The 24,290-nt window shown below is 54.3% G+C and overlaps 1 protein-coding gene across 1 annotated transcript in view; it reads left to right on the forward strand.

Annotated features, from left to right (window-relative positions):
- Positions 1–727: 727 nt before the first annotated feature.
- NEURL1B (neuralized E3 ubiquitin protein ligase 1B) overlaps positions 728–24,290 on the forward strand; it is a 44,638-nt gene continuing 21,075 nt past the window's right edge. The window contains exons 1-2 of the mRNA XM_070357424.1: positions 728–943; positions 22,743–23,288. Coding sequence (XP_070213525.1) covers positions 913–943; positions 22,743–23,288 — 577 coding nt within the window. The 5' untranslated portion in view covers positions 728–912. The remainder of the gene's footprint in view (positions 944–22,742; positions 23,289–24,290) is intronic.

The raw sequence follows: 24,290 nt of genomic DNA on the forward strand, positions 1-24,290 counted from the left end.
GCTGGTTCTTTGCTGCTCCTCAGATGGAGCAAGCCTTGCTCCCAGGTTCTCCCTAAGCCCCACAGTCACCCCCTCAGTCCTGTTTTATTTCCGTCCTGGCTTTGATCGTTGTATTATCTGATCCTAATTGTTTGTTATTGCTGTCTTCACCACTAGCATGCATTGTCTGTATCTGCAGTGCCCGGCACAGCGCATGGCACCTAGGATGTGCTCAATACATATTTTAATCAATGATTTATAGGTTCCCTCCTCCCAATCTTTGGACCCGGCCTAGGTTTTTCCCACTTGTGAGTGCAAGGTCCCACCCCTACCCGTCACCCCGGTTGGACTGTTTTTAAGCTTTTTACACTGTCCAAGGTGACCTTGTGCTGGGTGTTTTCGTTCCAGACCCTTCCCACGCCCCCACCCCCGCACAGAAGCTCTGCGGGCGAGGGGCTGGCCCCCTGTGGCCCAGAGCCTGGCATACATTAAGCTTTCTCAAAACGTTGGAATTAATGACTGAAAGGCCAGCTGGCTGACGAGCCTGACACCCTCAAGGGCACCCAACTGCCCAGCGCGCCTTCCTGACCCGGGCGCGGGAGCGGCGAGAGCGGGATGCTCGGCGGTTCCCCTCCCGCCTCCCGGAGCAAACTTTCAAAAGATGCGGCGGCCGCGGTCCCGCCCCTCCCGGCGTGGTTGGAGGCGGCGGGAGGCGGGGGCGGAGCCGGCGGGCCCGGGCCTGTGGCTCCGCCTCCTCCTGCTGCCGCCGCTTCCCTCTCAGCACCCGCCCCAGCTGCAGCCCGCCGGCTCGCCGGTGCAGCCGCGATGCCCCGGAGCCAGACCCCGGCCCGGGTCCCCGGCCCAGCACGTAATTAGCCTCCCTGCGTCCCGAGGGCGCCGGCGCCACCGCCAACGCCGCGCCCCGACGCAGCGATGGGCAACACGGTGCACAGGACCCTTCCAGGTACGCCGGGAAGCCCTGCCCGAGAGGCAGGCGCTGGGGTTCTCCTCTCCTCGGGGGACCCTCTGGGTGACTTCCGGAGAGCCACCCCACCCCCACTCCCCTTAGCGCTCCGGCGGGCGCAGTGGGCTAGAGTCTCCAGTGCCTCCCGACTCCCGGCTTAGCGCGCGCGGAGCGGCTGGGCTTTGCGCTCCGGGAGGGCGGGTACCGCGTCCTGGTTACCTTGGGGACCCCCGTGCTCCTTCTCCCGGCTTTGGTTAGATGCGCGAAGGGGCCGTTGGGGCGATGCTGCGCGCCCCGCTTTGCCTTTGTTCCAGCCCGGGGGCGCTGATGAAGGAGCCCGGGGCGCTCCGGGGCGTGAATGAAGCCAGGCTTCTCAGAGCTTCCGACGGCCAGAAGCCGCCGGTTGTGTCGGGACTGCAGCGGCTGAGAGTCGGGGGCGGGGGGTGCTCGCAGGCGTACCTCAGTTACCAGCCGCTCAGCGCCCCCGCGGCACATGCTGCTTGGTTTGGCCACGTTCCCACGCGCACCCCGGCTGCGCCCCCCTCTGGTGTCCGCTCAGCTGGGGGCTCTCTAGACCCCTCGCAGTCGCCGCCGCTGAGCGCATCGCCCTCTAATTAATACAACCCCAGAATTTTCAGGGCCACAGTAGGGGGATTCAGAGCTGGGAAGAGGTGGGCGTGGGCTAGAGAAGGCTTTGCTAGAAAATACCAGGTAACTGTAGGAATAAATCAGCGCTGCTCAGAGGCTTGGAGGCTCAGTGCCCAGCATGCAAAGAAGCTTCGCGGTAAAGATGTGTATCCCAGTTTTATATTGAAGAAATTGAGGCTCTGTGGAGGGGAAATGACACACCCAAGGTCATGTTGCTGGTGTTGGGGGGGGCCGCGTTGAGATTGGGATCTGTGTCTGTCTGCCTACCCTTCTCCCCGCCCCCAAATCTTTAGAATAAGTCTTTATTCTGCCTTAAGGCTGGGCATTTGTAGCATCCTGGGCAGAAGGTGAGGGTCACATATGTGAGGTTTTAGGAGGAAAGGAAGGTATCACCCCATCTCTGCTCTAGAGCTATATCCAAAAATAATTATATATAAAAAATAATTGTTTCTTCCTCTGGGAGGGACTGAAATGCATGGTGCTGAGTCCTGCATTCCCAAAGCTGGCTTATAGAAGAGGAGCCTCTCCTTCTGCTTATAAGCCCCTGGGTAGCTTTCAGGCCAATGCACACAGAATTCACCAATTCTCTGGGAGGTGAAGTTGCCAGCAGAGGGTCACCAGCTAGTCAGTGACAGAGGTGGGATTCGAATCCAGGTCTTCTTACCCGAGTGTGGCCACGCCCCCTATGGCCAGGGCTATGGCCCTAACGGGGATGGAGAGAACCCACCCACCCAGTCTGGAGGTGTCCAGGGATGTTGGCAAATAGAACAGCAGGTGTCCTCCCAGCCACAAAGATACGAGCCCCCTTTGTGAGATTTCTTAATTAAGAAACATTTATGCTCTTCTAGTAAAAAAAAGCCATTCTGCCACCTGTGGGTCGGCTTTGGGGTAGATGAAGGGACAGACGCCTGCCAGGCAGGCTAAATATAGCTGGATATTTATGAAGTCTCCATCCCACTCAGCCCTCTCTCTGTGGACTGGGTCACCCCGGGGCTGGGAACCTGGGGTTAAGGTTGGTTACTCACAGCAGTAGCTAAGCGTGAAAAATTCAGACTCCACTGGGACTAAAGCCTGCACTGCGTTTAAAACTGGAATTCCTGCGCCACATCAGGCTGCAGGTGCCAAGAACACGAAGAACCATGTGTTGTTTTCTGACCTGCCTGTACTTAGTTTCTCACACACGCGGTGCCGTTTTCTACACCTCTGTGCTCAGTATCTGACGCTCTCCACACCCAGAATATCCTTTCACTGTCTAGTCTATCTTTCAAAACCCAGCTCTGTCGTCACCTCCTCCAGGAAGCCTTCCCTGACCACCCACGCCCAATCCCATCTGTTACTCTGCCACCCCAATACCTTCTTGTCTCTGCATGTTCATCGGACCACTTTGCTTTGTCATCACCCACCTCCATGACTCTCCTTGGGGCTACCTGAGGACAGAGACCACATCTTGATCATCTTATATCCCTGGTTGCCCAGCGCAGAGCCGGGCTCAGTGGGGCCCCAAAACTGGTGGTGGAGCTCACATGTTGCCTGCATCTTAGGCGGAAAGAGCCCTTGGCTCAGCATTGCCCTATAGAAATCCTTGCGCTTTCATTCTCAGGGAAAGGACACATGCGTGGTGTTCCTTCTATGGGACTTGAAATAGAGAGCTGGCATTTGCTGAGCACCTGGATTCCATGCCAGGCTTCCTGCATATGTGGCTTTATTTACATGCCAAGCACACTTCTCCTTAAAGCTCCTGCACTTGCCGTTCCCTCTGCCTGGAACATTCTTCCCCCAGACCTCCACATGGTGTCTGCTCCAGGCAGCTCTTGTCATTGCCCCTGCCCCCAGCACTCCCCACTCCCTCCCCTGCTTTGGGTTTTTCCTTAGCGTGGATCACCACGTGCTACATGGGCTGTGTAGTTAGCTGTTTATCGTCTGTCTCCCCCAGGAGGAATTTGCCTATTTTGTTCACTGCCATATATTCAGCATCTGCAGCAGTGGGTAGGACATAATAGATGTTCAGTAAATATTTGTTGAATGAATGAATGAACTGAGTTCTCGCAACTGCCCTGTAAAGTGGGCATTATCATCTCCATCTTACAGATAAGGAAACCAAGGCTAAGAGAGGTAAAATGACTCATTTCCCTTCACATGGCTTATCCAATTGGCAGAACCAGGATTGAAATCCAGGTTTATTTAGCTCCAAAGTCCTGCAGTCTTCCCATGACATGCAGTAGCCTCCCAGCTGATGGTTCAGATACCATTTATTGAGTGCCCCAGAGTACACCTGCTGTGCTATTGCATGTGATAAGGAAATGCCCCCCCAAAAGGAATGTCTTTTGTGATCGACTGAGGGGCAGCACCGTTACGGTCCCTTGCAGTGCCCTATAAACAAGCATTAAGGGTCAGCATGGGAACTCAGGTTTGCTATGCTCTTCCTGTGTGCATTACCCATTCCCTTTCTAGTTTCAGTTCAGTCCTGCAAAATAAGTTGTCATTCTCTTCCACTTCACAGATGAGGAGACTGAGGCCCAGAGAGGTTGCAACACCTGCCCCAACTCACACAGTTAGGCAGTGGCAAAGCTGGGCTCAGCAGACCCAGGCCTCTCTTCTAATACCACCACATGGCCTTTTTTTTTTCCTGCACTCCGTTAGCCTTAATCTGGGTTTTGCAAGGGGAAAAAAATAAGAAGTGTACACAGGGCGGGGGAGGGGAGAGCAGAATTCCACAGGGAGGGAGGGAGGGAGGGAGGGAGGCACTCTCCCCCTTCTCCCACCAGCCCATTTCAGTCCCTTCCCTCCGTGCACCCCTGGGGCTCACTCTAGGACTCACTGGTAGTTCTGGTTGGAGAAGAGGCTGAATTCAAACTGCTGGTTGGGTTTAATCATTAAGCCAGTCCATGCTTGACCAAGTCAACAGCCCTCTCTAGTGTTACGTCAGTGAGCGGTGTCCCGAAGCTCCGGAGTATGGGAAGCATGCTCAACCTGCTCTGTGCCCTGAGTCAGGGGCTTTACCCACATCACCTATTTCAGATCCTCCTAATGCCCTTTAGAGGGTCTATATTTATCCCCATCTTACAGGGAGGCAGATGGAGGATTGGAGACATAAAGGATAAAGGCATACCAGTATAAGGGGGAGAGCCAGTCTTCCTAACCCGGACAGTCAATCTGCAGATGCTGCGTCCAGACCAGAAGCACCTGCTGCCCCAGGGCCGCTCTGGGGCCCTCCCTGCCCGGCCTCTCTCTCTATTTGGTGGATCCAGAGCCGTGTTAGGCCGTGTTAGGTGTTAGGCCTCCTGGGTCTTCGGCCCTCTGGCAAAGGGGGCCAATGCTCCGAGGACCCAGCAGCCACTTTTCTCCTTAGACCTGGACTGTCTCAGCTCTAGGAGGACAGCGGCCTTTCTCCCATCCCGGCGGCTGCACGGATCACCCAGCCAGTGCCGTCCCTCTCTCTCTGCACCTCTCTTCCTCCCTTACCCAGTCACAGTACGAAGTTCGGTTGGGCCTGCCTGCCTTGTCTGGCCCCATCTGCCTCCCTCCCACAGGTCCTGAAGAATCACTTTTGTAGCCCTCCATCTGAGGCCTGAGCCTGAGCCTGAGCCTCTCGAAGTGACAGTGGTTCCTCCAACAGCCCTGAAACCTGCCAGGCTGTCAGCATGTGGTTAGGGACCCTGACCAGTCAAGGCTCCTTGGTGATGGCCTGTGAGGATGCTGGGGGCGGGGCAGGGTAGAGTGGAGCAGCAGTCTTACTCATCCGTGGAATTGAGAAAGAAGGACAGTCTGTCTAATGCATAGGAAACGTGGAGAAGTTGCCATGGAGAATCTGGAGCCAAAAGGAACTAAGGCCTCCCTCTGTTTTTACCCTCTTTCTGATCCCACTTCTTTTCCTTTCCTCTCTGTCTCCCCTGGCAGGAAAGGAGGGAGCCCTGGGGTAATGGGGGTAAGTAAGGCTTCCTGGAGGAGGCGACATCTGAAGGAAAATCCCACTGCATGTCTGCCTTCCCCAACTCAAATGTCTTCTTTTTCTGTCTGCCTTCAGGGTCTTCTGTGGCTCAGTTGCCCTAAATCTGATCTCTCAGTTGCCCCACCCTGATCTCTGCTTAAGTGCTATGCACCCAGGCTGGGATGACCCTGGGGTGCGCTCTGCTCTGCATTTTCCCGAGTGCGCATCTTCGTTCCTTTGTCTAACATCTGTTGGGCACATCTTGTGTACTAGCCCTGGAATGAATGAACGGACAGCCGCTGGCAGCTCCCCTCCCCCGGGAACTGGCCACTGGTGGAAGAAGGATGGAATGCTCTAGTAAAACAGTCAGGTGGTTGGTTATATCACTGCAGAGCAGGAGGCGCCGTCACCCTGTGCCTCAGAGAGGGAGGGGCTGACACCTAAACAGGGCCTGGCCACCAGATCAGGTGGTCTACTGTGGATCGTGTGAGCCCAGCTTTTAAAAAGCCTTTAACGACATGAAAGCGACAGTGTTGGTCGCTCAGTGTGTCCCACTCTTTGCGACCCACGGACTGCAGCCCACCAGGCTCCTCCGTCCATGGGATCCTCCAGGCAAGAATACTGGGGTGGGTTGCCACTTCCTTCTCCAGGGGATCTTCCCAACCCAGGGATCAAACCCAGGGTCTCCTGCAGTTGCTGGCAGATTCATTACCGCTGAGCCACCAGGGAAGCCCTTTAGTTACCTAGACTAGGATAAAAAGTAAAATATCGAGTGTATTCAGGTGGGAAGTATTCTTTTCTCTGAAATTTTTGCTTCCGGTGTGTGTGTGTATGTTGCATCTTACAGTACAAATGCGTTTCTCTCTGGGGTGGCAGCGGTTAAGGGCTGTGATGAGCATGGTCAGTGGCTGGCAGCAGTGGGAGGCCTGGTGTCCTGGTCTAGACGCACCTCGTCGTCAGACTGCCTGGGTCCATCTCAGCGTGACCATTTCCTAGGGCAGTGATGGTGGGCAAGGACTCCACTCTGTGCCTCAGTTTCCTCAGTTGAAGTGGGGGTGCACAGCTCCCTCACAGTGGGCGGGGTGAGTGTTAAACAGCATAGAGCAGGCAGAGGCTTTAGCATAATGCCCAGGGCGGCCACTGTCGTGGTTATTGTTGCCTCCATGGAAAGGAGAGCCCTCATGCCCGTTCCTGGGGTCCCTAGAGGGGGGTGACTGACAAGTGCCCGTCACTTCCTGCCTTGACAACCCTGCCCCAGGTGACCACAAGGCTTGAGTCAAAGGGCTGGGTTGAGAGGCCTCCCTTTCATAGCATGGACAGCAGCTCCCCCAGGTTCCTTGAGCCCTGTCCAAAACATCTCATTTCTGATGAGAAGAATCTGCATGGCAGGTTGCATTTTGCAGTTTGCATTGGCCCCCCAGACCGCCAGGTCTAGTGGGAGAGACTAGCAAGGACAAGGCAGTTATGATAAGTTGGGGAGGGGAACACAGGGGCTGGGAGGAGAAGCAGGGAAGGCTTCCTGGAGGAGGTGCTGTCCAGCTGAGACCAGAAAGCAGAGAAGTTAGCCACAACGGAATGGGAAAGGCTGCTCAAGGCAGAGGATTAGATGTGCAAAGGCCCAAGGAGAGGGAGAACAGGGCATGTAGAGGGGGAGATGCAGAGTTCTGGGGGTCCCAGTGCAAGTGGGGGTGGCAATATGAAGTCAGAGTGGTGGGAGAAGATCAGGTCAGAGGAAGAGGGGTTTCTGGCCTGCAGTCAGGAGACTCAGCTTCTCAGATGCCACACTGCCCACTGGGATGAAGCTCTGTGTCTGCTGGGCTGGGCCACAAAGGCTGCTCAGAACAGGCCGTTTAATCTTCTCCGTGGACAGAAAGAGTCAGCTCTCTCCTCTTTTGGACCAAAGGGCTCTCTGTACTTGGTGGTGCTCTATGAGGGCTGAAAATAGAAGCCCAGAGGCCAGGCGTGTGGCAGGAGCTTAAAGCAGAGAGGGAAGAGGAAGGGGGCCAACGTGCTGTAGGCTGTGAGCACCCATCTGGGGGGTGTAGCCAAGTGGTCAGCACTGCAGCACGCCTGCCCCATGCCGGGCCCTTTCTCTGTTTCATCCCCTTTAAACCATCAGGACACGTCTTCCAGACGTTGGCTCCCACTTCACAGATGAGGACACTGAGCTCAGAAGGATCCTGAGAACTGCCCCGGCCTAGGAGACAAGGAAGTAGCAGAGCAGAATTTGATCCCAAGCCTGCCTGACCCCAAAGCCCCTTCCCGTCACTGTGGGACACTGCCCCCGGGGCCTCTTGTCCTCATCCTGGGCTCCTGAACCCCCCTCCCCACAGGCTGTCCTTCCCGCAGGCACACTTTCTTACTTTCTCTGTCCTGGGGAGGTGAAGCACCTCTGTGCCCAGCAGCCAGAGTGAAACTGCCTATAGAAAGGCCCAGCCCCCAGCCCCACCCGCCTCACCCCCGGCCTGGAGACTCTAACTCCTAAGGTGGAGGTGGCCTCTGGGAATCTTGCTCTGGAGGAGACGGGGTGAACTGGAGCTCTGCACCCCTTCCTCCTGCCCCATCTGCCTGATAAAAGCTGGCTGTGCCTGGTCACCCCCAGCCCCACTGCCACCCGCATCCTTCCCACTGACGGGGCTCAGAGCCACAGGCAGCCCCTGCCAGTCCCTCAGCAAGGGCACGTGGCCCGAGCAAGGGCACTTCGTCACCCCGCACCCGGGCTCTCCTGCAGGCCAGGAGAATCCTGTCCCCATGCTGTGCTGTCATCATTGGCAGAGCTGGTGGCAGCATGGGCTGGGTGCCCCCATCCCTGGGTCTGAGTCTTATTCTCCAGACAAACGCTTTGACCTCTCTTTGCTTCGATTCCCTTTTCTGCAGAGAGGAGATAATGATGTTACGTCTCAGGCCTGCAAAGTGTCTGACAGATAGTGAATGCTCAGGGGGGCACCTGGTATGATTGTGTAGTCACTAAGCAAGCCAGCCCCTGCTCCCTGCTGAGCCCAGCACTCCCAAGGGAGACAGACACAAAAGAAGAATAATAACCACCAGCTCGTATCACTCAGCCAGTCTGTGCCAGACACTATTCTCAGCAGGCACCTGCATCGAGCCCTCAGGACAAGCCCTGTGAGACAGCTACTGCTTTTAGCCCCATATAACTGTTGGGAGAACAGAGAGGGAAAGTGACTTGCCTAAGGGCACACAGCACACGTAGTCCAGTGCGATTCCGATGAGAAGGAAGGGGTGTTGATGCTGGATGGATGACTGCCGGGTCGGGACAGGGGGTCAGGTGGGGGCATTTCACATCTGCCCTGGAAGCCTTCGGAGTGTTGAAACTGTGAACATTTGTATTTGTCTGGCAGTTTTCTTTTTAGTTGCTCTTCAACTTCTGTAGTTGTCTGTCTCACATCCTACATGTCTCAGATGCATGAGGCAGGGGAGCAGACTGATAGGGAAGGGCACTACGGACCAAGCACAGACACGACCAGACATGTGTGGACATCAGTGAGATCCCAGCTCAGTCAAAGGAAGAACTTTCTAACTGTGGAGGCTGTCTGGCAGTAGGGCAGGGGGGGAATTGTCCTTTGCTGGAGCAGCACTGGCGTCAGGCCCGACTGGGGCTTGACATGGACGTGGCAGACACAACTGGAGCAGCAGACGGGTCTGGGATAAATTGTCCGCGAAGGTGCCTTTTGACCCTGTGGTCTTATAGGAAGTGCTCCCCAGTGCTCATCTGCTGAACACATGGAGGGCCCTTCATAATCTCTCGCTTATATGATCCCCCTGCCAGTTCTGCATATTGGGAGGTTTTAGGCCCATTTTATAGATCAGGAAGCTGGGGCACAGAAAGATGGAGCAACCTTCCCCCTTCTGGGTCTGTACCTTCCCCGTGACCTCCAGGCCTCAGCACTTTCCCACACTTAGCAGCAGGTACTTCTGAGTAGCAGCCATTCTTGGATGTCAGTCCCAGCTCACTCTCATCCCTTCCCTTTCATTCTCCTTTTTACTGGGGCTCAGGGCAGCCTCTCGTCTCATGCTGGACAGAGGGGAGAAAGTTCTTTAATGAGTAAGCCATTCGGGGGTATGGGTGGGGTGGGAGAGTCGGGGCAGCACTGGCAGTTGGCAGAATGCCCACAGCCATTAACATGTGTGTTCTGTTTATGTCCTCAACATTACGCGTTGTTTATATCATAATTATGTCCCGCAGACACACATTTTCTTTCCTTTTCTGCAAGGATGATGGATTTATGAGATGGGTGGGCACCCGCGTGCCCTGGGTCTCCAAGCCCGGTTTGCTTGGTATCTTTCCACCCCACAGGGGCAGATCCTTACCCCCAAAAGACATTCCCTTCCCCTTAAGACTCTGGGTGCTTCAAGGGCAGAGCACGGAACAGCAGAATTTCCCTGTCTCTGGGGATGGTGTGGACCTTCATCCCTGCAGACAGGTCTCTCAGGGACTCTGTTCCCAGGACTAGAGAATGCTTGGAATCACCATGTCCCACCTCCCATCTGACAGATCAGAACACTGAGGCCCAGAGCCTTACAAAGGGTCACAGAGAGACTGCAGATGGGGTCTTCGGCTGGAATCCCTAAGAGAGGGGGTAGAAAGAGCACTGGTTTTGGAGGCAGTCTTATGTTCAAATCTCAGTTCTATATCTAAGCTGTGTGACCCTGGCAAGTCACTCCCCGTCTCTGAACCTTGCTTTCCCATCTTTAGGGTGGGGAGAATGATGGTGCCTCCCTCATGGGAGTTTGATGAGGAATAAATAGGAGACTCCATGAGAAGTCTGAGCCGATATAAGATGGGGACTCCATAAGTGGACTTCAAATTCACTGAAGGCAAGGAATCTGTGCTCCTGAAGCTGGTGAAGCAGAGAGGAGCAGTAGGACCCAATAGTGTGGGGTCACACTCTCAAGGCCCTGTGACGAGTCCAAAAGTACTCCCTGGCTGGCTAGGGAGGCGATGCCACATAGTGTCAAGAGCAGGCATGGCTTTGGATTCAAATCTGAGTCAAATCCTGACCCAGCTGTCTGCCTGCACCATGACCCTGGGCCAACCCCTCCCCATCTGGACCTATGTTCTCATCTGAGAAACAGGGTCATAGGGATGTAGAGAGGCCCCAGGGAGCCAGCAACTCTAGGATCGTCAGTGCTGAGGATGTATGAAATGGAGATTCTTATCAGGACTCCGGAGTGTGTATTTCCAACATTTGCCCTTTACCCCTCAGGTCAGAGGGCAGAAAGCCATGCAGACTCCTTCAGGCATCCTCAGCCTACACTCACCAACTTGGAGCCCTCGGGTATTTGCAGAAAGGCCAGCCTGCCGGGTCTGGGGCAGAAGAAAGAGAAACCTGGATCTTTGGAGAAGGGAGGAGAGTGGGAGGGGTGCCCTTGAGGTGCTTCTCTGCGGGCCTCAGAGCCAAACATGGCAGGGAAGGACTCGACTTTAGCTGAGGACCCACGCACTGTGCTGCTCCTTCCCTGTAGGGATAACGTCTACCCTTTGCCCGAAGCACCCAGAGCGTCTTCTTCCTAGCCGTGGGCGCCCGGCTGGCGTGTGTTCTGACACTGACTGTACCACTTCCTGGCCCAGTGGCCTGGGGCCGCTCTCCCAGCCTCTTTGAGCCTTCCTTCCTCAGCGGCAGTAGGTCTGGTAGCAGTCACCTCCTTCAGTGCTCTCAGGAGGGTCATAGGACATCTGGTGGGCAGAGGACCAGCCCCGGGCTCTACGTGGCCCCTGGGAGTGTCCCTCTCTGATCATGCCCACCTCCAATCCCCTTTTCTGACCTTGGGGCCATTAGGCACTGGGGCTCCACCCCCTGCTATAATCTGCTTTCTTTTTTTAGATGCTGCTGATTTTTCATCCCAAGTTCTGCCATCCCCTGACCTTTGAGTTGCTCAAAACAGGCTGATTGATGACAAGCAACACCACCCCTGCCTACGCCCCCCTACCCCCCGAGACCAAGCCAGGCCTTACTCCACCTTTGTCTCTTATACATAGCCATTTTTTTTTTCCTTGCAGTTCAGGGGATAAGTGAGAAACCTTGGGGAGGAATGAGGCATAAAACAGGAAGGATGAAACTTCCAGGGTCAGACAGGACCAGATTCAAAGACAGGCACTGCCCTCACAGTCTGGGTGGCCTCTGGCCCAGATGTCTGCCTCTCTGGGCTTCAGTTTCCTCTTGAGGAAGCCACCTGGCAGGGTGAGGCCATAAATGAATGGGCAGCATGGTTCACCCTTGGTATACACTGGGAGAGCCGCAGGGGTAGGCTCCCACCCCTCAGGGCCAGCAAACGCTACCCAGCCCTGACGCTTATGAAGAGCATTTCCTCAGCTCCAGAAGCCAGAGCAGTGAAGTTCTAGGAGAGTTTCCAGCTGCATTTGATCCTGAAAAGTAGGGCCAGTGGATCTGTTGTTTCAAAGTTGGGACCGGGTCCCTGCAGGCTCCCCTAGGGCTGAGGCTAGGAGTGAACGGTCAGGCTTCTGGGCCCCACCCAGGCTGGGGGAGTGGCTGCCCTCAGGGCAAAGAGAAGGAGCCTGCTGGCCAATCAGCTGGCTTATCAGCAGGCGGCTGCCAGAAGCTGCCTGGAGGAGAAGCAGGTGCCGAGGGCAGGACTGTGCCAGCCGTTGGAAGCAGTGTTTGAAACCTGGCCTGGTTTTCCCATTCCCGCCCTGCCAGGTCCTTCTGATAGGCAGGGAAGAGAGGAAAAGACAGTTTCTATGGGAAGACCCAGGACTTGAATCTCATTCTTCAGAGAGATGGATCCTTGGGGATTCCTTCCTCGCTTACAGCCCTTCAGAGGCCCCCAGGCTTCTTGAGGACCTTAACCTCCTCTGCTCAGCCTTTAAGGCCCTTTGTGATAGAGCCCTTGACTCCCTCTCCACCCTCCCTTCTGCCTTCTACACTCTGTTCCCTGCCCTTCCCCAAGGGCACTCAGCTTGTTCTCTCCTCCAGGCCTTTTTCTGTACTGTTCCCTCAGCCTGAAACACAGTTCCCCACTGTTTGTCACCCCCCAGAGTGGCCCCCTGAGAAGCTTGGCTGCAGCCCTCGGTGCTGACCCCCACATGAAATCATGGTGTCTGTGTCCACCCCGCACTGGTCTCGGCTCTGCGTGTGAGTCGTCAGCGCCTGCAGCCAGCGCAGCCCCGGCCTGGAGCAGATGCTTTGTAAATGTCAGATGCAGGAGGAAGTGATGTCCTCGAGAAAGAATGAGGGTGCATCCCCCCACCATCCTCCACAGCAGGGGGCCCTGACCCTGTGAGCCGGCGCTTCTGAAGTTGGAGTTTCCCGGGCCCCTTTATCAAGAAGAGACCTCAACCGAGGGGCCCAGAAGAGGGTCAGAGCCAGCTTGGGAATCCCAACTCTGCTGACCAGACTTGGGGATGGGGGGTGGGGATGACCTCACCCCCTGGGAACTCAGTGCATCAGAGCCCACTTGAGCCAAGAGGGCTGCCGCTTAGACCTGGAAGGAGCAGCCTTTTCTCCCAACGAGCAGTGCCGCGTGACCTCCAGCCCCGCTGCCAGGCCTCCTCGCAGCTGTCGACAGGAGTGTCAGGCCGCTGCACTGCACTGACCGGACTCTGTTTGCAAAGAATAGGAGCGGGGAGGAGCCGGGTGGTGGTTTCCAGCGTGGGCTGGCCCCTTTCCACCCCGAGTGCTGCCGACCAGGCCTCGGAAACAGAGAACAAAGTCCCATTAGGCTGGCATCTGTCTCCTGGGTGCATGTCACTGCTCTTTTTGGCAGAGGTGAGGGAGGCGTGGTTGTTTTCTTTCTAACCCACTTTCAAACCCACCAATAGAAAAGGTGTTCTGTTGCCGAAGGAGACCGACATCCCTGCCCTGCTTTGGGTGACAGAAAGCCTGCCAATACCGGCCTTGCCTTTTTCTCTTTAGAGTGTGTGCACGCATGTGTGCGCGCGCACAACACACACACACACACACATGTGCACTGTGCTGCTTCCTCCCATTGCCACTGAACCAGAGACTTCTTACTGAAGGTCCACAGTTTGAGGTCAGATGTGTGTGGGTTCGGGAAGCCCCAGACATTGTCCATCAAATTGTGTGAGTGGCGTGTGGGTGTGTTCCGGGGAGAGAGGCTGGCACAGCGTTCATCACCCTTAGCAAGGCCCCGGCCATCTTGGAGAGGAGCGGGGGTGGGGAAGGGCCCCTCCTGCCACTGCCCGGCTCTGCTGCCTTGGCCTCCTCATCTGGAAAGTGAAGGCAGTGCAGCTTCCCCCTGAAGGGTTGTAAGACTGTCAGCTCTACACACAGAGGGCCATGCGGGTGTGTACCCAGGGCTCAGTAAAAGGCTAGTTACATCCTCTAGGGAGAGGGAGGGGGCAGGATAGACTGTCCTCAGGGTTGGCAATTCCCTTTACCGGTGGAGTGGAATCTGCTGAAAGTCTCAGCCAGAATGCCATCTGCTGAATGCCAGCACGCTGGAGGCCGTCAGCTCGGCATCCAGAGAAGCCAGAGCTGTGCTTCCTGCCATCCTCCTGGCGGTAAATGCCATCTCCTTGGACTCTTTTTAGATCAAAGGAAAGGCTGGGTTGGGGCAATGAGCGCCATCATTCAGAGGGTGGTACAGTGCGTTTGGGATGCTGCTGGGGTGGCTTAAAAATAGGCCTCTGTCCTTGGACACAGGGAAACTGACCCTGGGGTTTTCAAGAGGCCTTTCCTGGCCAAGGTTTCCAGCCCTCCAAGGGAGAAACATTGCAGGATGTATTCTCCAGACCCACAGACAGCCATCTCTGACCCAGGAGTAAACCTTTTCTCCGTAAAGGAACAACAAAAGGCAGCTAAAGGGAGGAAGCCAGGGTTAACTGAACAGCTACTATGTGCCACATGCCATGTCTGACTAGCTGGCCTCATCTGTCCTCACAGCAATCATGCAGGGTGGAGGTGACTCTTACCAGTTTTCTAGGTCTGGGTGGGGGGCGCGGAGAAGTTAAGCATGTACCTCAAGATCACACAGCTGCAAAATGGCAAAAATCAGAATTTGAACCCTTGTCTGACTCTAAGCCTGTGCTCTTTTTAACCACTTCTCAAATTGAGATCTAGGCAATAAAAGTGTGGGAGAGATGGCGTGAGGGGCTTGCCCAAGGGTTGGACCCCGATGTTGCCCATAAGGGAGGGGGTGAATGTTCAGTGCTCGTCTGTGGTGTGCTGGGACTCCCGCTGGGCGCTTTCTGTGTTTTCACCGCCTGTCCCTGCAGCCTGCGGGGCTGGGCGGGGTGGGGGGGGCGGGGGGGGGCGGGGGGCGGGGGGGGGGGGGTCTGTGTTCACACACCATCAACAGGTGGTGACTTGCCCAAAGGCCCCTCAGGCTAGTGAGCAGCCAAGCAGGGCTCAAATCCAGAGCCCATGAAGGCTGTTCTAAAGCACACGCGAGTAAACTGCAGAGCCACCCCTGAAGGACCGGCTCAGGGAACAGCTCTGCTGTCCCCCTGCCTTCTGGAACAGCTAGCCCAAGGTTGGCAGTGCCAACACTTGTTTTTCTCAAACAGAGCCCCTTTCTCCTTAACTGCCACAGCCACTCATCCTCTAGCCCCCACATCTCTGCTCATACAATTTTTTTTTATTGGCCATACCCCATGGTGTGCAGAACTTCCCCCAACTGGGCATCGAAGCTGCGAGCCTTGCTGTGAAATGCAGAGTCTCAACCACTAGACCGCCAGGGAAGACCTCTGCTCCTACACTTTTGAGTTGGGGCATTGCTTCTGTGACTAGATGTTGGAAAGCCCTGGCCCTCTGTTCTTGGCAGGCTGGAGCAGCCTTTGGTTAATTCTGAGGGGTGGGCCAGGACGGTGCCCTCCCTCCTACCCATAGGAAGGGACTCAGGCAGAGATCTCCTCTTGGTTCCCATTGCAGAGAAGTCTCCTCCCCCTGCCTTGTTCTTGGAGTCCCAGGACCCAGTTCCTGGCCAGAGGGCAAGGGGGCTCACCGGCCAGAGGCAGCACCCCCATGAGGCCAGCTGGGACTCGGCCTTGTTTGGGGGGAAAGGTCTGGTCCCTGGCGTCGGCTGTGGCCCCTTTCTGGCAGAAGGTTTTCTCACCAGTAAGAAGGGGTCCATCTGAATCTGGTCCTGGTACCAGCAGCCAGGAAACTCTGTGCTCACGGACCCAGCCATTTGGGGAAACAGCTGAAGTGATCCCCAGGAGGGGAACAGTGGGGGGCCTTTTGGCTCTCAGTGGAATATTCTGCAGCCATGAAACAGAACAGTGAATGCTTGGGAGCCATGTGCGGAAAATGCTTTTTATGTAATGTTGAGTTAGAAAAGGCAGGAAGCAGAATTAACTGTGTTCTCTGATTGCAAGGAAATTAGAAAGAGTGCTCAGTACTACTTCATGCTTAGTACTTCCACACTGCAAATGGAGGAAAGTCAGGCAAGAGGAAAGAGCACTGGTTTGGGGTCAGACCGAGCTGGGTTCACATCTCAATGCTGCTCCTTAGATCTGCAGGAAGTGTTTTCTCCTGGAAAATGCAGATGAGAATCCTGTAGGTGAAGATTTGTTTTGAGAATTAACTACAACCATGTTATCAAAAGGCTTCCTTTGTAGCTCAGCAGGTAAAGGATTTTCCTGCAATGCAGGAGACCCAGATTCCATCCCTGGATCAGGAAGATCCCCTGGAGAAGGGAATGGCAACCCACTCCAGTATTTTTGCCTGGAGAATCCCATGGACAGAGGAGCCTGGCGGGCTACAGTCCATGGGGTCGCAAGAGTCGGACACGACTTAGCAACTAAACCACCATCACCAGGTTATCAAAAGGTTTCCCAGGTGGCTCAGTGGTGAAGAATCCACCAGCCAATGCAGGAGACGTGGGTCCGATCCCTGGGTCTGAAAGATCCCCTGGAGAAAGAAGTGGAAACCCACTCCAGTATTCTTGCCTGGAAAATCCCGTAGTCAGAGGAGCCTGACAGGCTACCTTTCATGGGGTCACAAAGAGTAGGATACGACTTAGCGACTAAACCACCACCACCACCATGATAGCAGAAACATGCGGCTCCAGACGTGGCGCATAGTGAGAGCAGAGCCAGTGGTGCTTCTGTGGATGAGGGCCAGTCAGGGACGATGCAAAATGTATTATGAGTTAAGGTGAGAGTGTGGGGAGATGGGAATTTTTCTCCTTCTTCCCAAACTTTCTCTAGGATGGCTGTAGTGTTTACTGCTGTAACTTAATAAAGTTCAGGTTTTCTGTTGACATCCCCGGACGGGCCCCCTGGGGTCCACGCCGCAGTTTTCTGTTTCGTGGAGAAGCTGCTTCCCCTAAGCTGACACGGGTGTACAATTTAAAGACAGCTCCATGTTGTTCCTTTAATTTAAGCAGTTTCAGTTTGAGTAAATAACACTTCCTCTTATAGACTTTTCCACTCTGGTTTTCTTTATCTCCCATCAGGACTCTGGCCTCAGAGGAGGGGGGAAAAATAGTGTTTATCCCTCATTCCCTGAAGGAAGCTGGATCTTATAATCAAAATTAAACAAATACGTAAACTTCCCTGGTTTCTTGGCTGCCTTTTATCCTAACATATAGCTGGTTTAGCAGGAAACTTCCCCTTATAGTAACAAAGCAGCATTTCTCCTGACTCCAGCATCCACCAAAATCACCAGGCCACTCTGAAGGGACATCTACTCAGGGTCCCCAAGCCAGTTTCCTTAAGAAACTCTGATGAAGAGATAAGGTCAGAAAAACAACAATGATGGGAGCTGAGATAAAAATCATCAAATAAGGGTGGCCTGTGGTCTTTGGTGCTTTTGATCTGCGGTCCTGTTTAATGTTTCCTGGAGAGTCTGCCAGCCACGGGGACCTTGGAGAGAGTCCGGTCTCTTGGACACTGGAGGACGCTGCCATCCAGAGTCAGGTGGCTGGCACAAGGCCGCAGCGGGCATGGAGAACGCAGGCTCTACCGTCCTGGGCAGCCTCTCCTGACGGTTCACACTGGGCAGTATTTCTCCCAGCTGCTTGATTTTTGTCCCACGGGTGTTGCTGTCCAGCGGGCCCTTGCTTTCATCCCTGTGGTTCTGCAGATGGCCCACAGCCTGGCTCTGTGTGCACCCTCCTTGCGCCTCAGGGACCTTCCCTAACAGACAGTGCTGGCCTGCTCTGCTGGAAGCCTGTGGCTCCCTCTGCCCATGCTGTGTACTCTGAGCCTCCCTGGCAGGCATTCAGGGCCCTCCCATCTGGTCTCCATGACGTTGACCGCACCCTCACCCCTCGGCCCTCACCCCTGCAAAGCAGTGGCTGCCTAACCTCAGATGCTTTCTGCCACACCTTCCATAGGACTAAACCTTCCTTCCAGGTCTAGCTTGCCCAACCTCTGCCCCTACTGCCTGGAGTATTTCATCTCCTCCCTTAACACCTGGCTCTGCGGGCATCACCCCCTGCCCCCCAGCCCCTGGCTAAATCTGGGATCTCCTCTGGGCCTGATAGCTCCCCGGTCCCAATGCCTAATGTGGTCTCTATTGTTATTATTCGTCCCTAATGTTCATGTCTATTCACCTGTGTGTCTTCTCTTCCACGGAAAAACTCAGATCTCCACAAGGGCAGGATTGTGCCCTCACCTCTGCTCCCTCAGTGCTTCACTTCAGCAGATATATCCTCAGAAAAGATGGATAGATGGGTGGATGATGGATGGATGATGGGCATATGGATGAATGAATGGATAGATGAATGCACTGATGGATGGTTGGATAGATGGATGGGAGGATGGTTAGATGGATGGATAGGAAGATGAACGATGGATGTATGGAAGGATGGATGGATAGGTAGATGGAAGATGACTGGATGGATGGATGGATGCATGGACGCATGGATGGAGAGGTGGGTGGATGGATGCATGAATAATGGAGTGAGCATCTTCCCTGCTGCCCTCATATACCTGTCCAATGCTTAGCAGACCCACCTAGGGGTACAAGGAATCAATAGGTGGCTTCTTGCTTCCCTCTCTACATCAGGGATCTACAGCTCATTCTGTCCATCCTGTGTTGATTCCTAAAGGGCAGAGAGAATATGGTAAAATAGCTCAAAAGGCCGATGGAGGTCACACAAATGTGGCTTCAGTCACAGCTCTGCCTTTAGCTAAGCCCGCTGTGTGACTTTAGGCAAATAACTCAACCTCTCTGAAACTCCATGTCTTCATCTGCATAATGGGGTTAATGGTCGTCCTTACCTCAAAGGGTTATAAAGATTAAATGAGGAAATGCATGGTAAGTAGCCAGGCCAAAGCTGGTATTCCATACAAGGTTATTGAATGCATGGTAACTGTCAGTCAGAACAGTTTTGTTTGCAAGTATCAAAAACCTAGCTCAACCTGGATTATAAGCAAAAGAAGGCTCCCCTGCCTGAAAAGTTTATAGTGATCTGATTGGCCAGGCTTGAGGCACACCCCAGTTTCTGAGTTGGGATGAGATCAACCCACTAGTTGGAGAGATGCTAGATCTCTCCTCCCTGTGGAGGAGGAGGGAGGGGCAGCATGTGCCCACAGAGCTGCCCTGCCATGGGCACTGCAGAACCTGGACCTCTTTCACGATGGCCCAGGGCCTGTGGGAGGTGGTGCGTGGCCAGCACCCCCCACCCCGCCCAGGGCTCTCCTTACCCTCCTTGGGTAGGAGTGACCGCTGACATTCTGCCTCCCTGTGTCAGGGGTAGTCGGCCAGAAGAACCCAGGAAGGGGTTCCTGCCCGGGCCCTTAGTGACCTTGAGATTGGGCGGGTTCCTTCTCCCTCTGTGGACCCATTTTTTTCAATCTGCAAAATGGACTTATTCAAGGAGATGCTCTCCAAAGTCTGCTCTAACTATAATAAAGGCAGCAGCTGGCATTTATCAAGTACCTGATGTGTGCCAGGCCTTTGCTGGGCACTGGAATCACAGATGAAATAGACAAGCCCCTGCTTTCCAGGATCCACGCCTGGTAACGCCCATCCTTTCCTTGCCACTTCCAGTATCTGTCATAGAACCAAGACGCCTTTTTAAAAATGTTGTATACTTTTAAAATATAATTTAAGCTGTATTTATTGTATACAGCTTAAACATCCAGAGCAAATACAATCATTCCTCAGTATCCTGGGGTCAGGAGGATTAGTTCCAGGACCCCCCACAGATACCCCAACTCTGATGCCCAAGTCACTTATATAAAATGGTGTAGTATTTGCATATAACCTACACGCATCCTTCCTTATAACTTTAAATCATCTCTAGATTACTTATAATACCTAATACAATGTAAATGCTATGTAAATAGTTGTAAATACAATGCAAATGCTATGTAAGTAGTTTCCGGTTCACAGCAAATTCAAGTTTTGATTTTGGGAATTTTCTGGAATCTGTTTCCCCTGAATATTTTCAATCTGTGGTTGGTTGACTTCAGTGACACAGAGCTGGAAAACACAGAGGGCCGACTATGTGTTGAATGTTTTTTATTTCTCTCATGAAAAACTAAACCCTCCAAATCTGTACTACCTTCAAAACATATCCAGAATCAGACCCCTTCTCACCACCTTTACTCACAGCTCCCCACCCCACATTTGAGGCACCATGATCTCCACCCTGGAGGAATCCTGCAGCCTTGTCCTAGCCCCTAGCTTCCTTGCCCAGACTCCACCCCGCCCTCCCGCCCCCCACCAACAGTCTACTCTCCACCCTGTGGCCTGAACTTTCCTACCATTTCTTTGCTCTGCGGCTGCTGCTAAGTCACTTCAGTCGTGTCCGACCCTGTGCAACCCCATAGACATCAGCCCACCAGGCTCCCCCGTCCCTGGGATTCTCCTGGCAAGAACACTGGAGTGGGTTGCCATTTCCTTCTCCAATGCATGAAAGTGAAAAGTGAAAGTGAAGTTGCTCAGTCGAGTCGGACTCCTAGCAACCCGATGGACTGCAGCCCACCAGGCTCCTCCGTCCATGGGATTTTCCAGTCAAGAGCACTGGAGTGGGGTGCCATTGCTCTAAATCTCCAGTAATGTCCCATCTCACTCAGAGTGAAATGGTGAAAGAAAAAACAGACCACAACCAGAGGGTCTCTTTCCCAGCCCATCCCCCACCCCCCACCATTCCTGCTCTGCTGGAATTTCCACCTCTGGTCACTTCCTTCCACACCAAACCCACTGACACCATTCCACCCACACGAGCACATTCCCACCTCAGGGCCTTGACTTGGTGTTACCCCTGCCTGGAATGCTCTTCCCCCAAATACCTTCACCTTTGGGTCTGCTCAAAAGTCACTCATCAGAAGGACTTCCATGGTGATCCAGTGGTTAAAACTCCACACTTCCATTGCAGGGGCGCGGGTCCCACCCCAGGTCAGGAAACTGGGATCCCACACGCTGCAAGGTATGACCAAAAAAGTAGGAAAAAAAAGTCACTTATCAGAGAGGCCCTCCCTGAAAACTCCTGTCTGGCATAGCACTGCTTTCTTCCCCCTCCTTTGACTGCATCCCATCAGGTATGATTTGTTTATTGTCTTACTTTGCCCACTGGAACGACAGCGCCATCCAAGTGGGAACCGTATCAGTCTTGGTGACAGCTGCATTACCAGTGCCCAACATGGCACCTGGCACTTTCTGGGTGCTTGCTAAACACCTGCTGAGTGGATGAATGACTGAAGCCTCAGGGTTACTTTTCCTTATTTCCTCTTGGCTTTCCTGCTTGTTATTTGTCTTCCGTGGGTCGGTGGCTTGCGTCTGCGGCAGGGCCTCTGGCAGGAACCCTTGCCTCAGTGACCGGGGCCTCCGTCCCCCCAGGCCTGGGGGCCGTGATGTGCCTGCGTTCTCACTGCCTGTCCCTCTTCGTTTTCTCCTGTCCTCACTCCCCAGAACCTTAGTGTTAGTGGAACCCCACGATGCCCCCCGGGCACAGTGAGCCCCAGGGCTGGTGTGGGAAGAGTGATCCTGCAGTGGGCTCTCATTCCCCATGGTCGCCATTCTGTAGACCGTTGTGTGCCAGGGGCTGCTGTGAGTTGTGAGCCTTTGCCTTGAAAATTGTTCTCAGCTGCTGTTGTGAGCGAGCACTAGAGACTTGTGCAGTAATCACCCACCTGGCTACCTCCCAGGCTACCGGAGCCTCCCAGGAGCTGCCCCCGTGATGGAGGAGGAAAGCTGGGAAGGACGATGCCCCCACCTCCAGACCGGGTCACCCCAGTTTGTGGCCAGCGACCAGATCCTTTGTAAGGAGACTGTCCCAAGTTTCTCCAGGGCCTTCAGGGCACAATCCCCATAGAAATGAATTATGAAAGGTGTATGTGTAGAAAAGCCAGCCTTGCTTATAAAGAATGCCTTCCTCTTCTGTGGGTAAAGGGGAGGAGAAGTCAGAATTCTGGCTCGGGTGTCTTTTGGAACTCAGTATTATACTCGTGTTATTAGTTGCCTATTAAACACATGCTCTGTGCCAGGCAGTCTTCGAGGAACTCACCCACATGATCTTTTAGCAGCTGTGTGAGTTAAGCTGATGTTCCCATTTTACGGGCAAGGAAACACGCTAGAGAAGTGATTGGGTCTGCTGTGTGTCGCACACCAGAAAGTGCCAGAGAATTGAGATTCCAGGCTGTACTGGGGATCCCAAGAAGGGCCCCCAAGTTGCCTTTTTAATAAAAATTACACAGAGAAAAGCAGCCAAACACCTTCCACTACTCCTCAAGAATCCAAGGCTGCTGTAGCCTTGAGAGGGACTTTGCAGTCCAGAAGTGGCTTTTGGAGGAAGCCTCTAGAAGTGGCTTCCCTAGTGGCTCAGCTGGTAAAGAATCCACCTGCAATATGGGAGACCTGGGTTCAATCCCTGGGTTGGGAAAATTCCCTGGAGAAGGGAACAGTTACCCACTCCATATTCTGGCCTGGCGAATTCCATGGACTGTATAGTCCATGGGGTCCCAAAGAGTCCAGCACGACTGAGCGACTTGCACACTCTTTCTAGATGTGGAGGGTTTTGATGGGGACAGAAAAGTCAGTTGGCCCCATGCTGGCTGTCGTGACAAGCTCACTGGTTTGGCCTGTCTGCGAGTGAAACGGCTCTGAACAGTGCTTCACTGGACGGACCCAGACACACTAACCCTTGCTCTTGCTCATCTGTGAAGTGGGCAGAGTGAGTTTGCTGTAGCAGTCTTGAGCAGTTTGGAGTGACTGAAACTTGCAATTACAGGTCAAATTAAGATGGAATTTAAAAACAACATGATTAAAGACAAATCGGGGCCACAGTGTCGCCAGGGGGCCTAACCCTCCTGTTTGTCTCTTCCCGCAGAGTCCAGCCCGCCGGCGCGCCTCCTGGCCACCCGGCCTTGCTGCGGCCCCGGCCCGGAGCGGCGCCCGGTGCTGGGCGAAGCGCCGCGCTTCCACGCGCAGGCCAAGGGCAAGAACGTGCGGCTAGACGGCCACTCGCGCCGAGCCACGCGGCGCAACAGCTTCTGCAACGGGGTCACGTTCACGCAGCGGCCCATCCGGCTGTACGAGCAGGTGCGGCTGCGCCTGGTGGCCGTGCGCCCGGGCTGGAGCGGGGCGCTGCGCTTCGGCTTCACGGCACACGACCCGTCGCTCATGAGTGCCCAGGACATCCCCAAGTACGCCTGTCCCGACCTGGTCACGCGGCCTGGCTACTGGGCCAAGGCGCTGCCAGAGAACCTGGCGCTGCGCGACACGGTGCTGGCCTACTGGGCGGACCGCCACGGCCGCGTCTTCTACAGCGTCAACGACGGCGAGCCCGTGCTCTTCCACTGCGGCGTGGCGGTGGGCGGCCCGCTCTGGGCGCTCATCGACGTCTACGGCATCACCGATGAGGTGCAGCTCCTCGGTAGGTCGTGGTCCCCACTGGAAGGGAGATAGGGTGGCCCCGCCGGGACCAGGTGCGCATGAGGGTGTGTTTCTTTAACATTCACGAATACCCAGGGCTCCCTTTGCCAGGCGTCTTCTAAGCAGTTTACACATTTCCATTCATTTATCTTTGGCAACAACCCACCATCCCCGTTTTAGCGATGAGAAGACTGAGGCCCGGAGTGATTCAACGATTTGCCTTGCAAAACCTGGATGGGAATCCACACGGGTGTGGCCCAGAGTCCACTGTCCGGTCCAGGCCCCTCCACTTGCTCCTTCACTCAGTTGTGTCCTCACTCGCTCACTCATTCTTTCATCCGTTCCGGGGTGTGCTCCTTCACTCCCTTGTTCACTTGCTCATTCATTCATTCATGCAAGCATTTATTCTTTTGCTCACTCATTCATATATTCACTCATTCACATATCTGTTTATGCATTTGCTCATTCATTCTCTCACAATCCACTTCCTCACTCAGCAATCAAACCCACGACCTAATCTTCTAGTCCCTACACTGCCCAGGCAGTGGACAGTAGGTATCATATCAAGGTCCATGGTTAAGGGGCTCAGGGTCCAGTGCGGATGCAGGCAGGTAAGTGTGGCCCTGGCTCCAACAAAGGAGGAGTGACTAATGCTGAAGTCCTGGTGGTGAGAACTCACGGGATACAAGTCTGTTGCTCTTAAGACCCTATTTCTCTCTGTTCTCAAAGTTTTTTAAAAATTGAGGTAAAATTCCCTTAACACAAAAGTAAAGTGTCCAGTTTTGTGGCATTCATCATACAGTTTTGACAACCATCACCTCTGTTTAGTCTCAAAACATTTTCTTCACTGCAAAGAGAAATCCATACCCATTAAGCTGCCACTCCCATCCTCCCCCCAGCTCTTGGCCTGCTTTCCCTTTGTGGCATTAGCTCTTGAACTCGGGTTGCACGTAAGCAGCCCAGCCTCCACTTCTGGGGGAGAAAAAGGAGAGCAGGTTTCTCA

Source organism: Bos mutus, chromosome 20 (genome assembly GCF_027580195.1).
Source record: "Bos mutus isolate GX-2022 chromosome 20, NWIPB_WYAK_1.1, whole genome shotgun sequence".
Taxonomy (NCBI): Eukaryota; Metazoa; Chordata; class Mammalia; order Artiodactyla; family Bovidae; genus Bos; species Bos mutus.